Source organism: Nannospalax galili, unplaced genomic scaffold (genome assembly GCF_000622305.1).
Source record: "Nannospalax galili isolate Female #2095 unplaced genomic scaffold, S.galili_v1.0 scaffold32, whole genome shotgun sequence".
Taxonomy (NCBI): Eukaryota; Metazoa; Chordata; class Mammalia; order Rodentia; family Spalacidae; genus Nannospalax; species Nannospalax galili.
The window spans coordinates 605488-623516 of record NW_008335297.1 but is presented as its reverse complement, the minus strand read 5'-3'; the positions used below and the strand labels follow the sequence as shown (position 1 = coordinate 623516).

Below are 18029 nucleotides of genomic sequence, written 5' to 3'. Positions count from 1 at the left end.
GGTAGCGTGCTTGCCTAGCATGCACAAAGGCCTGGGTTCAATCCCCAGTTACACTTACAAAGGGTGCAGTGGTGCATGCTGATGATCCTAGCACTTGGGGCAGGGGATGGGGGGAGGCAAAAGGGTCAGAAGTTCAAGGCCATCCTTGCTACATACAGATTCTGAGACACGCTAGTCTGGGCTACATGAGACCTCATCTCAAAAAAAAAAAAAAAGTAAATCTCCAGTGGATATGGAATCTCTCTGGCTGGAGACAGTGGCTTTGGAATTGACCTCAAATATTTCCAACTGTGGGACCCAGAGTCTTGGTGTTAAGACAGTGTATGTTGGGCCCCCACACTCTGTCTCAGATGAGTCTCTGCCTCAGTCCAGTGTGCCCACATGCCACATCCTGACATTCCAATACTGAAGAGGCTCAGAAGGCTACTTGATGTCAGAATATTGGCCTCAGGGGATACTGTGTTCTGTGGTACCTACATTATGTGTGAAGGCAGGCTGTATGCGTGTCCTAAAAATACTATAACAGTAACCCAAACTGGGAGGCTCAATGCCACAGAAATCTGACCTCTCAGTTCTAGAGGTGAAAGTCTGAAGCAAGATGGGTCCAAGGTGTTGCAGGGCTGTCTTCCTGCCGGGGGTGTGGAAAGAACACTTCCTTGCTTCTTCCAGTTCATGAAATCCTTGGCCTTCGGTGGCTTCACTACTCCTGTCCTTACTTCTGTACACACAGGCACGCTCTTCTGTGTGTCCTCTCTTGCCTCATAAGGACACCAGTCATGGGTCTAAGGCCAATTCTAACTCAATTTGACCTCATCTTGATCTGAAAAGATCCTGCTTCCAGTTAAGGCCACACTCTAAGGATCTAGGCTGTATTAGTCAGATTTGTCATTGCTGTGACAGAATGCCTGACACAAACAGCTTAAGGGGAAGACTTGGCTCACGGTTTCAGAGGTTCTGTCTTTGGTTGCTTAGCCCTGTGCACTTGGACAGGACATCATGGCTGGAAAAGAGCACGTGGTGGAGGTAAAGGAGCATCTCTCTTCACAGTAGACAGAAGCAGAGAGAAAGAATGCCCAGCCTACCTAGTGGAATTTCCCCTTTTTATTCCATCTGGAGCCCCAGCCTGTAAGAGGGTGCCCCCCATATTCAGGGTAGATCTTCCCTCCTTAATTAATCCTCTGAAAATGCCTTTGTAGAAACACTTGGGTGTGCCTTGTAATGTGCACTTCACAATCCAATCAAGTAGACAAGGTGAACCACCACAAGTAGACATGAATTTGGGGATATGTGATTCAACTTCTTATAGGCCCTTCACAGTCTAACCCAAAATAAACACCCAACCGCACAGGGCCTTCTGCTATCCTTTCTCCATGGAGAACATAAGGGAGCCTGACTCGAGACCAACTACAGATACATCATTCAGCAAGCCAATGGGCCAAGAGGAACAGAACACTCATGAGCATCCTGCCTCCAGTGTATCCACTGAGCACCTGGCAGAATTGCCATATATTCCTGCCATTACATTATTTCTTGTTTGTTTGCTTTTGGTTTTTTGAGACAGGGTCTCACTGTGTAGACCTGTTTGACCTAGAATGTGCTCTAAGGGAGGTTGGCCTCAAACTGAGTGATCTGTCTGCCTCTGCCTCCTACCACAGTGTCCAGCTTTTCCATTATTGTTTTTTAAAAGCAATACCCTAGCTAGGCATGGTGGTACACACTTTTAATCCTGGCACTCAGAAGTAGAGGCAGACATATCTCTGTAAGTCCAAGACCAGCCTGGTCAATATAGTGAGTTTTAGGCTAGCTGGGGCTACAGGGAGACCCTATATCAAAAACAAAACAAAACAAAACAAATAACAAAAATATCCTATCTCTAAAATAAAATAAAATAAAATAGCTGGGTATAGTGGTGCACACTTTTAATCCCAGCACTCAGGAAGAAGGCAGATCTCCATGAGTTCAAGGCAAGCCTGATCTACATATCGAGTTCTAGGCCAGCCAGGACTACATAGTGAGACCCTCTCTCTAAAAAAAAAATAAAATAAGCCAGGCATTGTGACACACGACTTTAATCCCAGTATTCAGGAGGCAGAGGCAGGTGTATCTGTGTGAGATGGAGGCCAGCCTGGTCTACATAGTGAGTTCCAGGTCAACTGGGGCTTAAAGGCAGGGAGACCCTGCCTCAAAAAGACCAAAACATAAAAAGTAAAATAACAAAACAACTATCTAGGGCCAGTAAGATGTCTCAGTAGTAAAAGCATTTGTCACACAAGCCTGACAATCTGAGTTCGATCTCTGGAACCCACAAGAAGTTGAATGTGGTGGTCCGATGTGGTCGTGGACATCTGTAATCCCAGCACTCCTATGAGAGATGGAAGACAGAGACAAGAGAAACTCTTGCCCCAGCTGGCCTGGAATACACAACATGGCAGAAGCAGCAAGAGAGACCTTGCCTCAGAGGCAACTCCCAAAAGATGGCCTCTGACCTCCACATGTGGACCTTGGCATGAGTGTGCCCACACAACACTGTACATACATACACATATCACACACACAAAACAGTAATAAATAAAAGTTATAAAATAAACATCTATTTAGGTTTATTGACAGGAACAGATGAAAATAATAGATAAGATGCTCCTGGGTCACCACAAAGCTGGGGAACCTTGCAGACCGTGGGGCTGACCACACCCAGACTGGTTCCTGTTAGAAGGCACCAGGGACGAGGTAACACGAGTCCTGTTTGTTGCTCTGAGCAAGATACACACTTGAGCTGTTTGCTCCTCCCACTGGCCCAACAAGGTCTGTCCTGTTACTACTTCCGCTGTGCAGAAATACAGTGGCCTTAGTGGTTTCACTGCTCATTCTCCAGTCCCCACGACAGCCCTTTTTCCTGTCAGACTTAAATGCATCTCCCCCATTTAAACAAAGACCTACCCAACTTCACTTCCCTTGTCTTTCTCAGCGTCTTCACGGACTTACTTTTTTGGGCAGTGGCCTTGTTAGCCCTGTCTTCCTAATCTCCAGTTGCCTCTTGAGTCTACTTTTTATTTCTTCCAGGGTTTGGGCTGGACCTTGTACATTAGGCAAGTGCTCTACTACTAAGCCCCAGCCTCCTAAGTCTATTTTAATGTTTTCTGACACTCAGAGCTGCCTCCTCTCAGCAGGAATGCAACCATTTTCTTATATTCAGCTGTGGCATGTCAGCCTCACACTGCCTCTCCTGCACATGATATAGACATGTGCTTGGTCACACCACTGTGACACCCATCTCTGGGTGCACTTCCTAATGCTCAGGAACACTTCTCTCTGGCCCTTTATTTTACTTATTTACTTTTTTTTTTTTTTTTGGTCTTTTTGAGACAGGGTCTCCCTGTAGCCCCAGCTGTCCTGGAACTCACTATGTAGACCAAGCTGGCCTTGAACTCACAGAGATCTGCCTGCCTCTGCCTCCCAAGTGCTGGGATTAAAGGTGTGCGCCACCACGCCTGGCATTACTTACTTTTTAAAAAAGATTTATTTCTATTTATGTGTGTGCCCCTTTTATTTATTGACTTAAAAAAGATCTCTTCTTATTTATGTGTGTGTGCAAGTGCTTGTGGAGGCCTGAAGAGGGCATCAGATCCCCTGGAGCTGGAGTTACAGGCAGTTGTGAGCCACCTGCTGTGGGTGCTGGGAACTGAACACAGGTCCTTTGGAAGGGCAACAAGCACTCTTAACTGCTGAGTCATCTCCTTAGGCCCTTTATTATCTATGTATCTGTCATCATCTAGCTATCATCTATCTATCACCTTTCTATGTAGTTCTGCCTAGGCTAAACTCATTATGTAGACAAGCAAACTTGGCTACAGGTTGGCCTCAGACTTACAGCTGTCCTGCCTCTCAAGAGCTGGGATTCCAGGCATACAGAACCATAGCTTTCCAGTCCTCTTTAACTCTTCCTGGTCCTCAGAGACCCTCAGTGACCTGTTCTTTTCTCTTTCTACTCCACGTCTTGGATTGCCAACTACACTCAGCTTCCCAGATCTGTTCTTCAGCCTAATCACTCAATGCTTCCTGGAATTTCCATTGGAAACTAGAAATCAAATGTAACACATCCTAAAATGATTGGCAAACTGCTGTCGAAGGGCCAAATTCCACCTGCCTTCTGTCTTTGTAGATAAAGTTTTATTGGTACACACACTCACTCTCACTCATTCCCATATCAGCTATGGTTGATTCTGTGCCCAGTACTAGAGTGGAGTATTAGAGAATATGTCCAACAAATCCTCAACTATTTACTCTCTGGACATTAAAACAAAATTGGTCAACTTAGAGGGCTCAGCAGATAAAGTGTTTGATGACCTGAGGTTGATCCCCAGTGGGAAGAGAACTGACTCCTGAAAGTTGTCTTCTGACCTGTGCTCACTCACACACACACTGTGACATTCACACACACATACTCATCCCTGTTCCCAGCTGCCCAAGGTTATCTTAGGACTTGTCCTTGACATCTCTATTCCTCATGTCTATCCAACTACCAGGACTTCAATTTCTAGGTCATAAGTATCTCTAGAATATGGCATCTCCTATGACAGCCACCATCATCCTTTGCATAGTCAACTATAATTTCTCGTTAATTCTCTTCCATAGCGCTCATCCTGAAATTCCTTCTCTATAAAGCAGTGTCCTAGCTTGTTTCTCCATTGCTGTGACAAAACACTCTGACCACTACCAACTTGGGGAGGAAAGAGTTTATTTGTCTTATATCTCCCAGGTCACAGTTCATCAGGGAGCCCAAGGTACAAACTCAGGGCAGGAATGGAGCTGGAGCACAGGCCATGGAGGAACTCTGCTTACTGGCTTGCTCTCCTGGCCCCTGCTCAGCCTGCTTTCTTATACAACACAGGCCCACCTGCCCAGGGGTGGTACCACCCACAATGGGCTGGGCCCTCCCACATTACTCAACAATCAAGAAGGTGCCCCATGGACATGGCCACAGGCCAGTCCAATGAAGGCAATTCCCCAATTGAGGCTCCCTCAACCCAGGTGTGTCAAGTTGACACTAAAGCTATCCAGCACAAGCAGCATGCTGATTTTTGTGGATAATGCAACCCTGATCGCCATTCCTCTTTGGAGCCATTTCTATAGTGTTAGGGTAAGATCTCTTCCTTCTACCTTATAAGCTTCTCTGTATATACCCCGAGCCTCCTGATGCCGGGACCACTCTCCCTTCATTTCCTTGGATCTTCTTGCTATCCTCTCTGTTGGCACAACTCCTGGATTTTCATACAGCATTTCCTCTTCCAAGGACATCTTGGATTCCTCACCAGCCTGTCCTCCTGTGGAGCTCTCTGTAGACTGACCAGCACTGCTCTTCAGCCAATCTAATCAGGTGTCCTAGACAGCTTTTGGTTGTTGTGATAAACACCATGACCAAAAACAATTTAGGGAGGAAAAGGTTTAATTCATTCTATAAGTAGCAGTTCATCACCAAGGGAACTTAGGGCAGGAGCTCAAGCCGAGTCCACAGAGCAACACTGCTGAGTGCCTTGCTCCCCTGGCTTGCTCAGCTACCTTTCAGGCAAGAAGGAAAGCCAGGCAGACAGGCCTTCTTAAATAGCCCAAACCTACCTGCCTAGAGATGGCATTGCCTACAGTGAGCTGGGCCCTTCTACATCAATTAGCAAATTTAGAAAATGTCCCACAGATAAGCCCACAGGCTATTCTGATAAAGAAATTTCTCCCTTGAGGCTCCCTCTTCCCAGGTGTGTCTAGTTTGTGTCCAGTTTACAAAAACTAACCAGGAAACCAGGTGTGCTGCTCCTCCACTTGAGACCCTTCTGTCTTCCCATTGCCTAGCAGGAGAGTCCAGGGTCTCCCTGGACCAGCTCTCCTAGTCCACGATCCCATCCTCTCACACCTCCCTTCTCTCAGAGGTCAGTGATGGGTGTCTTTCTCCATTGCTTTCCACGTAAGTTTTTGAGACAGGGTCTCTCACTGAACTTGGAAATTACCAGTTGGTTAGAAAGGCTGCCAGCCAGCTGCAGGGATCCATCCTCCTCCTGTCTCTGCCTCCTAGTGCTAGAATCACAGACCCTTGCTGCCACACTTAGCTTTCTTTTTTTAATTAATCTTTTAAGTGTGTATGAGCGTATTGCCTGCATGTGTGTAAGCGCACCTGTTTCATGCAACGCCCTTAGAAGTCAGAAGAGGGCACTGGAGTCCCCTGGAACTGGAGGTATGGAGAGTTACTAGCCACCATGTGGGTGCTGGGATCAAACCCAGGTCCTCTGCAAGAGCAGCTAGTGTGCTTAACAGCTGAACCATCATCTCTCTAGCCCCACACCTAGCTTTCTAAATGAGTGCTGGGGATTGAACTCACATTTTCACACATACGCAGCAAGCAAGCACTTGACTCACTGAGCCATCTGCCCAGCTCCCACTCCCAATTTTTATTGCAAAACTTTACTATGATGAAAAGGTGTTCTGATAACACTGCCCAAGGGTCTTTAGGAGCTTGTAATATTGAATGCGCTTCAGTACTACACTGTACTTTCTGAGACGCAACTTGTTTTTTCTGGAGCCTTTCAGGTTCTTCCCAAGGGGTGAAGATGAGGGAGGGGACACGAAATGGGGATGTCAGAGCTGAATCTGTAAGGAAATTGCTTGTTGGAAATGCAGGCTCAGCAGGGACCAGAAACCAGGCAGGCATGAAGCCTATGTCTCTTGCAGGGAGCCCCAGCACCTGTCCCTGGTTCTAGCTGGAAGGTCTGAGTGGTTACTGGGTTTTCTGCACACAGAAGCAGAAGTGCAGCTGGAAAATGAAGGTCCTGTTCACAAAGTGCCAACAGCCCAGTCACCTGCCTCAGGCATTTGAAATGTCATACCAGCTTCTTCTCCACCTCACACATTTTTTCTTTCAAAATAAGGTTCCATGCATTTCAGGCTGGCCTCAAATCTGCTATGTAGCCAAGATGACCTTGAATTTCTGCTCCTCCAACCTCCACCTCCAGAGTGCTGAGACTACAGATGGTTTATGTGGTGCTTCAAGAATGCTGAGCAAGCACTCTAACAAGGAACTACATCCCTAGCCTATTCACATAATGTTTTAGAAGGAGTCCAAAGCTGAGAGTACCAGAATGAGAGCTGACTGGACCGCTTTATAATTCTACCTCACAGACGGACAAAACCACTCACTGCAGATGCTTGCTCATAAAATTTATTGACAACTGTTTGGTCCCACCATCCTGGTCTACATAGTGAGCTCCAGGCCAGCTGGGGCTACAGGGAGACCCTAAAAAAAAAAAAAAAAAAAAAAAAAAAAAAAATTCAAACAAAGTAGACAGTAAAGAAAAACATCTTGTCCCCCAGCCCAATCCAAACAAACAGTGCAAGATGGGAAGGGGATTCGGTAATAACCTTTGTCTTTTTAAACAGGTAAATCTAATCTGGTACATCTTTCCACCCAGAAATAGAGTCTCATCGTCTCAATGTGCACAAATCATTGCATCATCATTTAACTAAGCCTCTGGATAAAAAAATAGACAGTGATGGGACTGGCCACCATGGAGCGCATCATGAACATATGCTTCCATCGCATCCTCACATTTTTAAACAGTGATTGTTAGTCACACGCGCCCCACACTAACCAGCAACTCCAGAATGGCACAGGCACACCTCACCTGACTGTGCAAAACCATTCTCTGTCCCTCATAGAACCTGCTCTTTGAGATGGCTCCGAGTGACTTGTAATGACATCTCCTATCTTCAAAGTCCATAATTCCTTCCTTTCTGGCAAACCTGAAGTCTGAGCGGGCACTCGGCCTTAGGAAGTCTGAGAATAAGGCAACTCATGTTCTCAACACCAACTTTATTACATTGCTTAAAAGCCTTTAAAAAAATTGCACATGTGCATTTTGCTTCCTGTAGCACTAAGTCTGCAGAGGAAGTGTTTTCAGGCCTCAAAGAGGAAGTGCTGTCAGGCCTGCACAGGAAGTACCTTCAGGCCTGCACAGGAAGTGCCCTCAGGTTTGCACAAGGAGTGCCTTTGGGCCTGCACAGGAAGTGCCCTCGGGCCAGCACAGGAAGTGCTGTTGTGCCTGCAGAGGGTTTCCAGTGCTGCTTCATCTTGATTGGGTCATGTGCTGAGAACTGGGAACCACTGGCTTCATTTAAAAGATTTTGGGAACAAAAATCCATCTGGTAAAAGTCTCTCTAGAGCCCTTATTTTTGTGGCATTTTATCAAAATGCTGGCTACAAAATCTGAATCCATTTTCTGGCTTTCTAGAAATGACATTTATAAACATTTCCCCCAAAGAAACCATCTAACTAGTGGAAGACCGTGCGCCGACAGATTCTTTCTGCTCTATGAATGGATCCACCTTTTTTGCCTGACAAATACAATCCATTGTAAATGTCAGGTGAGAGGGTGAGAGGCCCCCTGTGAGCGGACACCTCAGGCACCCAGAGAGAAGGCCATTCCACAGGGCGGTGCCCACAACAGCTGGCTTTTCCCAAATGCCAACATCAGACACCACAAAAACCCCCAACATGCCTCCAATAGTGACAAGGACAGTGAAACCAGACACTATTAAAAGACACTGAGCTAACATACGGATGCACATCTTCACACAAAGCTTCCTGGCTCCCCAAACCAGCTTTAAAAATCACAAAAACAAGGTTAAGCTGATCAACCTTGGCCTTCACATGTACAGATAGAACTCTGTTCTCTTCCCAGTGGAAACAGTATCAATCCCGCTTCTGGTAAAGCACCTCTCTACTCAGCTCTGATTTATAATTTATGCATTTGATGCATATTTTAGAAAATCAGACTCTTTCTAATACTGCCTCTTGACACACAATAATGTGTGTTCTCGTTCAAATGCTGACTTTAAAGGCATGACACCAAGACCATCTCCTTTCCTTAACCTGATCCTGATCAAACTGGAATAGAACAGAGAAGGGAAGCATCAAACACCCACAACTTTCTAGAAAGAGCCTAATTGGAATCCCCAAATGGAAACATTTAAAAAAAAATTGGGATGAAGCCACACTGGTCAACCATAGACATAGTTAAATAAAAAAAACAAGGCACACCAACAAGTCACTGGAAGCCAGGAACCTTCCTCTGTCAGCCTGAAAGCAGCCCTCCTCCCGTGGCTTGTCCCCCAAGTATGGCCCATAGGCCCTGCTTCACACAACCATGTTTGGCTTAAGCAAAGGACAGAGGCTGTAGGCTCTGCACAGGCCAGACCACCATGGCAGCACAATGGGAGTCAAGCCCTTTCCTGCTGGCTGAGGACTCACTGCTTACTTTCTTTGGAACATCACCTTATTTCACAATACTTTAGATTTTTAACGACGGCCAGAGTTCTTTCGAATAACTGAAACAAAGAAAAATTTCATATGAAAGCTCAAAAGAAACAAAATCCTTTGGAGGACAACAAAGACATGGCTTCCGGGGGGTTTCCTTAAACCAGAAAAGGAGGTTTTTGAGCCTGTTTTTGTGTGTAGAGTCAGACAGTTTTCCCCATCCTAATTCTGTGTTCAAAATGGGAGCTAAAGCTTGGTTATAGGTGCAAGTGAAAAGTTGGCTGCCAATTTGACTCTATTTTTGGGTTGCTTTTTGGCTGGGCTTTCCATGGGGTCCTTGATAAGCAGCAACTCTGGGGCTTCCGAGGAGGGGCCAGGAGGAGCCAGGGCTGGTGCTGGGCTGAAAGATGAGCTGGAATCACAGGGCAGCTTTTCCTTCTTTACTGGCACTGGAATTTCAACTTTTTCTTCTTGACTTAAAATCATAATTTCTATAAATACAGAAAGGTAAACAGATTCAGTCCTAGGTCTTAGGACTAGTTCTCAGTTTTTCACTTTTATTCTTTCAGAAATATTTTTGAAAGAACCTGCCAGCACCGGGCACATGCCTTTAATCCTAGTACTTGGGGGGCTGAGGAAGGATTGCCAGATTGTAAGGCCTGACTAGGCTACATGGCAAGACATTGTCTCAAAAAAAAGAAAAGAAATAACCCACCAAAACGTCACACAATTAGGCATTAGCTATGTGGCAATACTATACCTCACAAAAAACAAACGTTTAAAAACTGCATATCATCTTTCCTTGTATGCCATTTGCTGCATATTACAGGGCAATGTCCCCTGGAGATTCTTTGCTCTTTATTCCTCCATCTGGTGGCCACTGACCCATAAGCCACACATGAACTTTCTGAGGGAGGAGGGACCTTAGTGCCAGTGAGCCCTTGCCCATTCTTAGAGGCCCAGTGCCCCACATAGCCTGGCAACAGGGGCAAAAGGAGAGCTGCATGGGCCACCAGTACTCTGGAAGCCCAGCTGGTTTCCTTACAGGTCTTAGAGTCCACCAGAGGCACATGTGGAGCTCTGTGTTTGGAGAAAGACATATCACTGGGTCTTAGACACCCTCTGCATGTGGCAAGAGAATCCTGCTGCCAAAGGTACAAAGTGACAGTGACAGGGACAGCAGAGCCTGAGCTCCTCTTCAGAAGCTGGGCAGAGAGCTGCTTGTGTTGAAGTGCAAGCACCCCTTCTTGTCCAGGCATTCGGGAGAGCCCCTGCATATACTGCATAAAGGTCAGAGCCCCACAAAGAAGGGACTATGCACCTGCCACTAACTCCAGCTCTGAATTCTAGAGAAGCACACGAGTCCCTGTATTTTCACTGGCTCATCCCATGTCAGAGGCAGCTGAATACCCTCCTTGCCTACCCAAGGTCACCAGGGCCAATGATCACCTTACAAAGACTATGGGCAGTAAGAGCTAGCCCAGCAGTGGGGGAGGGCAGCATCAGCAGAGAAGGGAGGAGCCAGATGAAGAGAAAGGGAAGGGTCTCCTCAGAGCATCTGGGTCTCCTCACAGAAGGCTGGGGGACTCACAGGAAGACAAGAGGCCTTAGCCAAGTAGCCTGGGCCAGAGGGCTCCAGTATGATACAGCTGTGCCTGTAAAGCAGGGTTGGCAACTCCACTGCAGCACCAACAGAGTCCATTGTCTGTCAGCCTCATGATCAAGGTTGACACAGGCCGAGAAGGCTGAAAGTACCTCACGCTAGGCTGGCACTAAGCTATGGTGGAAAGAAGTTACCTTCCTTCGTTTCCAGGACATAGTCTAGGGCCTCAAGCCAGAGGTGCCTGGCTCTGACTTTCTAAAGCCCCAGTATGCACTAGGCCCCAAGCACAGGTGTGCAGCGGGTGATAGGTGTGCCTGAGTGGCAGCTGAACCTCAGACAAAGTAGAGAGGGCCTGAGGCACCATTCATGCTCCTGAGGTCTTCCACAGTCAAGTGACATCAGCCCTCTAGGCCCACCTGCTTGATGTTACCCAACCAACTTTCGGTTGGGGATCCTATTAGCAAGAACCTCAGCAGGGAAGGGTGGGCCTGAATAATCAGCAGAGGTGCTTTGATACCCAAAACAATATCGTTCTCTCTACTTCCTTCAGGCATTTCAAACATTGGCATTACAGGTCTGTTGTTACATCCACAAAATCCCCAGCAAACCGTAACCCACCTGAAGGCTCTTGAGGGTGTTCCTCAAACTGAATAAGATCAGTGGGCTGCAGGATGACGGGATCTGGTCTCAGCTGAGGGGATGGCAGGCATGAAGGGACGGGAGCACACAAGAGGTCAACAGGGGAGCTGCTGGCCAGATGGAGGAGCTCCTGCTCCATCTGACTGGGCCCTGTACAGAGAAGGCAGGTGGCTGGAGTCAAACAGTCTGAAACTGAGGTTTTCCTCAGCCTTAAAAGTCAGGAAGCATTCAAGGTATTTTTTTTTAAAGCCATTATCAGAAAGACCCTTGGCAGCTATCCATGGTGGCACACACCTTTAATACCAGCACTCAGAAGGCAGAGGCAGGTATATTTCTGTGAGTTCCAGGCCATCCAGTGCTACATAGTGATAGTGAGACCCTGTCTCAAAAACAAATAAACAGCAGGGGGAAAAAAAAAAAAAAAAAACCTTGGCAAAGGAGATACCACAAATCAGTGGTCTGTCAAAACAGGTTTGCAGGAATAACCAGTCCCTGAAGGAACTCAACCAAGAAAGAGGCTCTGTGGCCATTCTGGAAGAGGAGACACAAGGCCCTGAGATGGTACTAAAGAATCAGAGGAGTACAAGCTCAGCCTGAGAAGGATCTTGGCTCCTCTTTCTTTAGCTGCTTCTTAAGGAATGTAGGATGGATAGAGCTGCTGAAGGTTGGGAGACAGAGAAGATGACATAGATGCTGGAGACTAAGTTTTCCTCTAAGCACAGGCATAGAAATACTTCTATGTACCTTGTGGAATTCTGTGAAGATACAATTCTTGCATTTAATGATGGACCCCCAGGTCCTTCAGTACAGAATTCCAGGGTTGGTTTGTGTCCAGCAGAGCTGGCTCTACACAAAGCCTGTGATTCAGTGTTACCTGGAGAAGTACCATGGCACCACTATTACAGAGGTACAGAGACTCCTTGACCAAATGGTTTCTGAGCCCTTTTCTTAATGACGCCTTATGTGTGCTCTCTGTTCATTCCAAGTCTGCTTCTAACAAGAACCCCGGTGACTCAGCACAAATGCCCACCCATCCTATCCCTATCCCTGGACACTGCTCTCTAAGTCCCTGGTCATCCTTTACCACAATTCCATTTGACCAATAGAGCAAGAGTCCCCCTATGCTTCCATCCACTGCTCCTGGCTGTGTCCCCGTCCTCTGTATTTGGAGTTGGGCTCCTCTTTTCTCTATTTCAATAGTCTTAAATAACCATTTTACCAAGCATCAAAAAATACCTGACAGCTAGGTGTGACAGCGCATGCCTTTAATCCCAGCACTTGGTAGGCAGCTCTCTGTGAATTTAAGGACAGCCTGGTCTACATAGTGAGAACCTGTCTCAAAAAAAAAAAAAGAAAAGAAAAGAAAACAAACAAAACCACCTGAACTGGGGTATTTTTTAAGGACGTTACTCATCAATGCTATCACATGTAGGCCACTTTTTCTGTTAACTACACGCTAAACTACATTGAAAAAAAAATGAATATTTAACTTTAACAAAATGACCCATTGTCCTCTTTCCTCCATGCACCCCACCCCAAGCCACCTTCCCAGAATGTCACCGCCTGGTCTGCTCTTGCTTTTCCTTTCGTACTGTCGCTACCTGCTCCGAGCTGGAGTTCCGAGGCTATGTGGGATGCTGGCACCTCCAAGATCTGCTTGTTGTCTGTTGGCTGGGTCTCAAGATTGGCAGGGGACAGACCAAGCGAGCTCAGCCGGTCTAGAGGACAAGGACCACCCATCAGAGAGAAAGGTCAATGAAGGAGGTGTAACTGTGTCAGGGGAGGGGACAGGGGCTTACTTACTTTTCATGTCATTTTTTAACACTACAATTCTCTTATGACCATGTCCTTTTATCCAGACCACCTGCACACAAGACATACTCCTGGTTAAGCAGTGGAAAAGGAGGGGAAAGCAGCCTAGCATTCTGGAGAAGGGCCTCCTGTGCCTGCCTCACACACAGGAGAATGTTAATGAGTTTTCTATGCTTTTTCTTTAGCCTTTAAAGCAAAGGAAGGCAGAACACACCCCTTAGAAAAAGCTAAGCGGTCAAAAAACCATAAGGAAGAGCTTTAAAAATATTTGCAGTTCTTCAATAATGTCTTCCATACACTAGCTCTGGGATATAAAATCAGAACATACCCACATGAGAGTGCTTACCATTTCTTACAGAAACTAAATTCAACCTCAAAGGATAGCATCTCCCAGACCCTCCCACTAACTTCTGATCTTGACAGTAAAGCACCATCTCTAACCTGATGGTGCTCTCCACCTCCTCAGCCACATTAGAGTGGTGGTGGAAGACCTGGGCTCCCAGGGCTCCACACTAGTGACCTGTCACCACGTCCCTGCCCTTGGCTCCCAAGCATTCTTCCTCTATCTCACCATAGGCTGAGTACCCTTTGTCTCAAATGCTTGGAACTGGAGGGGATTTAGATTTGAGTATTTGCTCAAAACTCATTTGTTTTCATAAGCATCATGTATGCAGAGTCTGAAGGCATTATAGAGTTTTTAGCTTTTTCTTCTTTTAAGTGTACTTGTTTTGACAGCAAACCACATGAGGTCAGGTATGTATTTTCCATGGTGATGTCATACTGGCCTTCAGAATAATTTGGATTTTGGAATATTCTGGATTTCAGAGTTTTGGACCAGAAGTGTTCAACCTGTGTTTTCACCTAGCCCAATCAAGCTCTTCACCAATACCTACTGGGGCCTGCGCAGTGGCCAGGGCCTTGGACAACCTCCCTCCTCTACTTCTGTCCCTCTCAGCTCCTCTGTGGACAGGGGTCATGACACTTTCTGAGGGCAAAGCTGGGCTCTCCCTACCTTCTCCATAGCAAGAGAAGCAAGGCCCTCAAAACAGCTCCTACTCTGTGGGAAGCTCCAGCTATATTCTTTCATTTAAAAAAAAAAAAATTATCTATTTTTTTTATTCTATGTGTATGGGTAGATTGTCTGCATGTAGATAGGTGTACTCATGTCATGTAATGCCCACAGAGGCCAGAGAGTGTTGGATTCCCTGGAACTGGAGTTCTAGATAGTTGTTAGCCACCATGTGGGTGCTGGGAATCGAACCTGGGTTCTCCGTAAGAGCAGCCAGTGCTATTAACCACTGAGCCATCTCTCCACCCCCTATTCTTTCATTTTTATTTTTTTGTAGTACTGAGGATCAAACCAAACCTTGTGTGTGGCTAAGCAAGCCCTCCCACTGAGCCCCTGCAGTGTGGGTGTGACTGCCCAACACCTCACATGCTTCTTGCTGCTCTTCATCTGTAGATGCTGCCTCAGCTACGAGAAGCACCTATCCCTTCCTGCCACCTGGCAAATCAGACATCCTGCATGCTGCCACTCTAGGATCCTCCATGCTCTAGGTCCTGCCTGGGCCTTGCTCAACACTCACTGTGCAAGAGTCAGGGTTGTTGTTGCCCTAACCACACTGACCTGCTCAGGACACCAGCCTAGGTGTCCCACCTGATTAGGTAACCAGACTATCATTCTGTTACTCAGCACCTTTCTGAGAGGAAGGTCTGGGCCCTACTTACCTGGCACACAGGAATAAAGGAACAAAACTAGTGAAAAATTATAAACATTCATCTCATGTCAACAGTATGTTTGGAAAGAATCATTTCAAATGCCTGTCGTTTTATTACTCTGATGGCATCTTATACTTCTGACCAGGAGTTAGCCTTGGCTCTTCAGGAAGAACTTTCCAAGAAACTGAGGAAAACACCCACCTGTGGGATGGCTCCCAAGAGCTCCTCCACGCTATTGTACCCATATGTCTTGGGCTGCAGTGTTTCTCCAACATACTTGGTATAGGCCATGGAAAATTCATGAAGGAAAATCTGCTGGTAGTGATAGGTATGAAGCAAAGATCGCACATTCTTTGCAAACAAGTACAGGCTTGTGAGCTTCACATACTCTTCTGTCTTATCATTCGTAAACACCTGGTACAGAAGAAAGAGGATTAGAGCCTTTCTGAGTGTTAGACCTGTCCCCTCCAGCATGAGGGCCTCCTGCAGGGCCATTGAGAAGACCCCAAATCAACTTGGGCTTCTCCTAGTTTGTGGGATCTCTCCCTCCCCTCGTGGGTCGTTGGCCACTGGCCCACGAGGACAAAGGGAGCAGACGTGACGAATGGGGTCAGGATGGCCAGTGAGCACTGACGGAAGAAAGCCCTTCTGGGGAGGCAGTTTCAGTGATACAAACAGCTCCAGACTCAGTGAAACAGCTCCGTTTATTCAGTGGGGGTTAAGGAAAATATAGTGTGGAGGCAGCAGCCAATGCTTCAGCTGATAGATGCTCATAGTATGCTTTATTTACATGTGGCAGGAGGCTCCTGTCATCTGACTACTGGGCAATGCCTAATTATCATATAGAAAAAACCTGGGGTTAGATTTTACTCCAGGTAACTATGCCAAAGGTCATGTTTTAAATGAGGCCAAGCATCCGTGCTTGGCGGCACTTTCCAGATAAGTCAGGCTGGAAGCACCTGCTGAGAAAGGAGCCAACCTTAACAGCAGGGTTCCCCAACACTAGTTTGCAAAAGTTCCAGGAGAAGCATTAGGAGAGGCTTACACCAGCATCTTCTCCAAGAGAAGCCTCCATGAGCCTGAACAAACTTAGGTTTATCTGCAGGTGGAAGCCTGTGAGGCATGAAAAACAGTGTGAGCAGGGAAAGAAACTGGGAAACCTGGAGTTTCAACTAAGAACAGTGAAGGCAAGGCAGTCCTGAGAGACACATGGCGCATGTGGGCTGGGGCCAACAGACCCTCATCTCTCAGAAACACTGTGACATAGGAAGATAGCGGCGTTCTTGCAAATACACACAACCTTTCTATCTTCTGGTACCCAGCTTTTGAAACTGAATGTGGTATGCTGCAAAAAGTATGGCAGTATCAAAACGTTTCTGAGTGCACAACAAAAAAAATGAATCCCAACAGTCAAATGTGTAATGAACCTAGGTATTTCTGGCAGCACCTGCCCATGTGTGTCACCTGATTTCATTATAGCCGTGGTTCAACATAGTGTGTGTGCTCTGCACTGTGTATGCTGGCATGTCTCACGACACCAAACACTGCCTGAAACACCATAGCTCAATTCTAGACTGCTGTGCACTATGAACTGTAGTGTTTTTACTGTACATAACAATTTTTCTGCTGTTACAGAAGTACACTGGTTTAATTCTGGAAAAACAAAGACTTTTAGTATGTTTCATCATTTCTCAGCAAGTCGTCAAATGAGTACATCTTTGGCTTGTACTGTGCTACAATATTTGATTTGAAAAACTGCTGCTTGAGGTGCTGACTTTAGTTTCATTAAAAAAAAGTGTGAATTTTGGTTTGGAATTAGGACAGAATTTCCAACAATTTCTGAAATTGCTCTAAACATACTTCTGTCATTTTACATTCTTAGCATTGATGATTATAAAATCAAAATTGAGATCTCTAAAAAACATAGACGATGTGTTTGATTCTGCAGTTTCAATATTCAATGATGATTATTTACATAAAAATAAAAAAGCACATCCATTTTAATAAGCTAATTTGCTCTCTTTAGTAAATGGTAAAATTACACGTATACCAAAGACTCATTTTAAAATAAATTTCCTTATAATTGTCAGTAAATGTTGGCTTTATATATTCATTTTATATACTCATATACCTAGTGTCATATAAAATTTTTCTTGGGCAAGCTAGGCATGGAGGACCACACCTTTAATCCTAGAACACAGAAGGTAGGCGCAGATGGATCTCTTTGTAAGCTAGAGGCCAGCCTGGTTTACATAGAGTTCCAGGCCAGACAGGGCTATATAGTTAGACCCTGCCTCAAAAAACCAAACATCAAACAAAAAATTACTGGGCAAAAAATAATTTTTTTCCCAGGGTTTTCTGTGGGAAAAGTTTAAGAAGTCTATACACTACTATGTCAGATTTCATTATCATGAAACCATCCAGTCCTTAATACGCACTGCAATCACCAAGAGAAGGGGTGCTTCCAACTTCAGCTGGCCATGACAAGTATTTTTGTTTTGAAACATCTGCTAGCATTATCCAGAACTTGTATTGGTAGAATGTACTTAAGAGCCTTTTAAAATGTCAGACTTGAGGGCTGGGAGTAGAGCTTAGCAGTAGCACTTAGTATGAGTGAGACTCTGGGTTCAATCCTTAGCACCACAGAAAGTAGGACTTGATTTAATTATGTACCACAAAGTTACATTAACAGCTTGTCGTTCTTTTCCTACATGGGTGGATTTTATTCGTTTATATCTTATGTAATCATTTTATTTGAAGAGACTCTATTAAGTTTGGAAATTAAAGTTATTTTGGCTACATAAAAATAAGTGGCATGAGCTGTAGCTTAGTGGCAAGGTTCTTGCTTAGCATGCATGAGGCCCTAAGTTTGACATCCCCCAGCACCACAAATGAGCAAAAAGGACAAAAAGTAAGTAAACTATGCCCTCTACCACACTTTTCATGCCCTAGAATGGTTTT

At 45.7% G+C, this 18029-nt stretch overlaps 1 protein-coding gene across 1 annotated transcript in view; it reads right to left on the bottom strand.

The window, feature by feature from the left end:
* Positions 1–7284: 7284 nt before the first annotated feature.
* Positions 7285–18029, bottom strand: part of Marf1 (meiosis regulator and mRNA stability factor 1) — a gene marked incomplete in the record, with an annotated part of 45655 nt that continues 34910 nt past the window's right edge. The window contains 5 exon segments of the mRNA XM_008829976.2: positions 7285–9786; positions 11517–11687; positions 13139–13255; positions 13341–13401; positions 15270–15482. Coding sequence (XP_008828198.2) covers positions 9542–9786; positions 11517–11687; positions 13139–13255; positions 13341–13401; positions 15270–15482 — 807 coding nt within the window.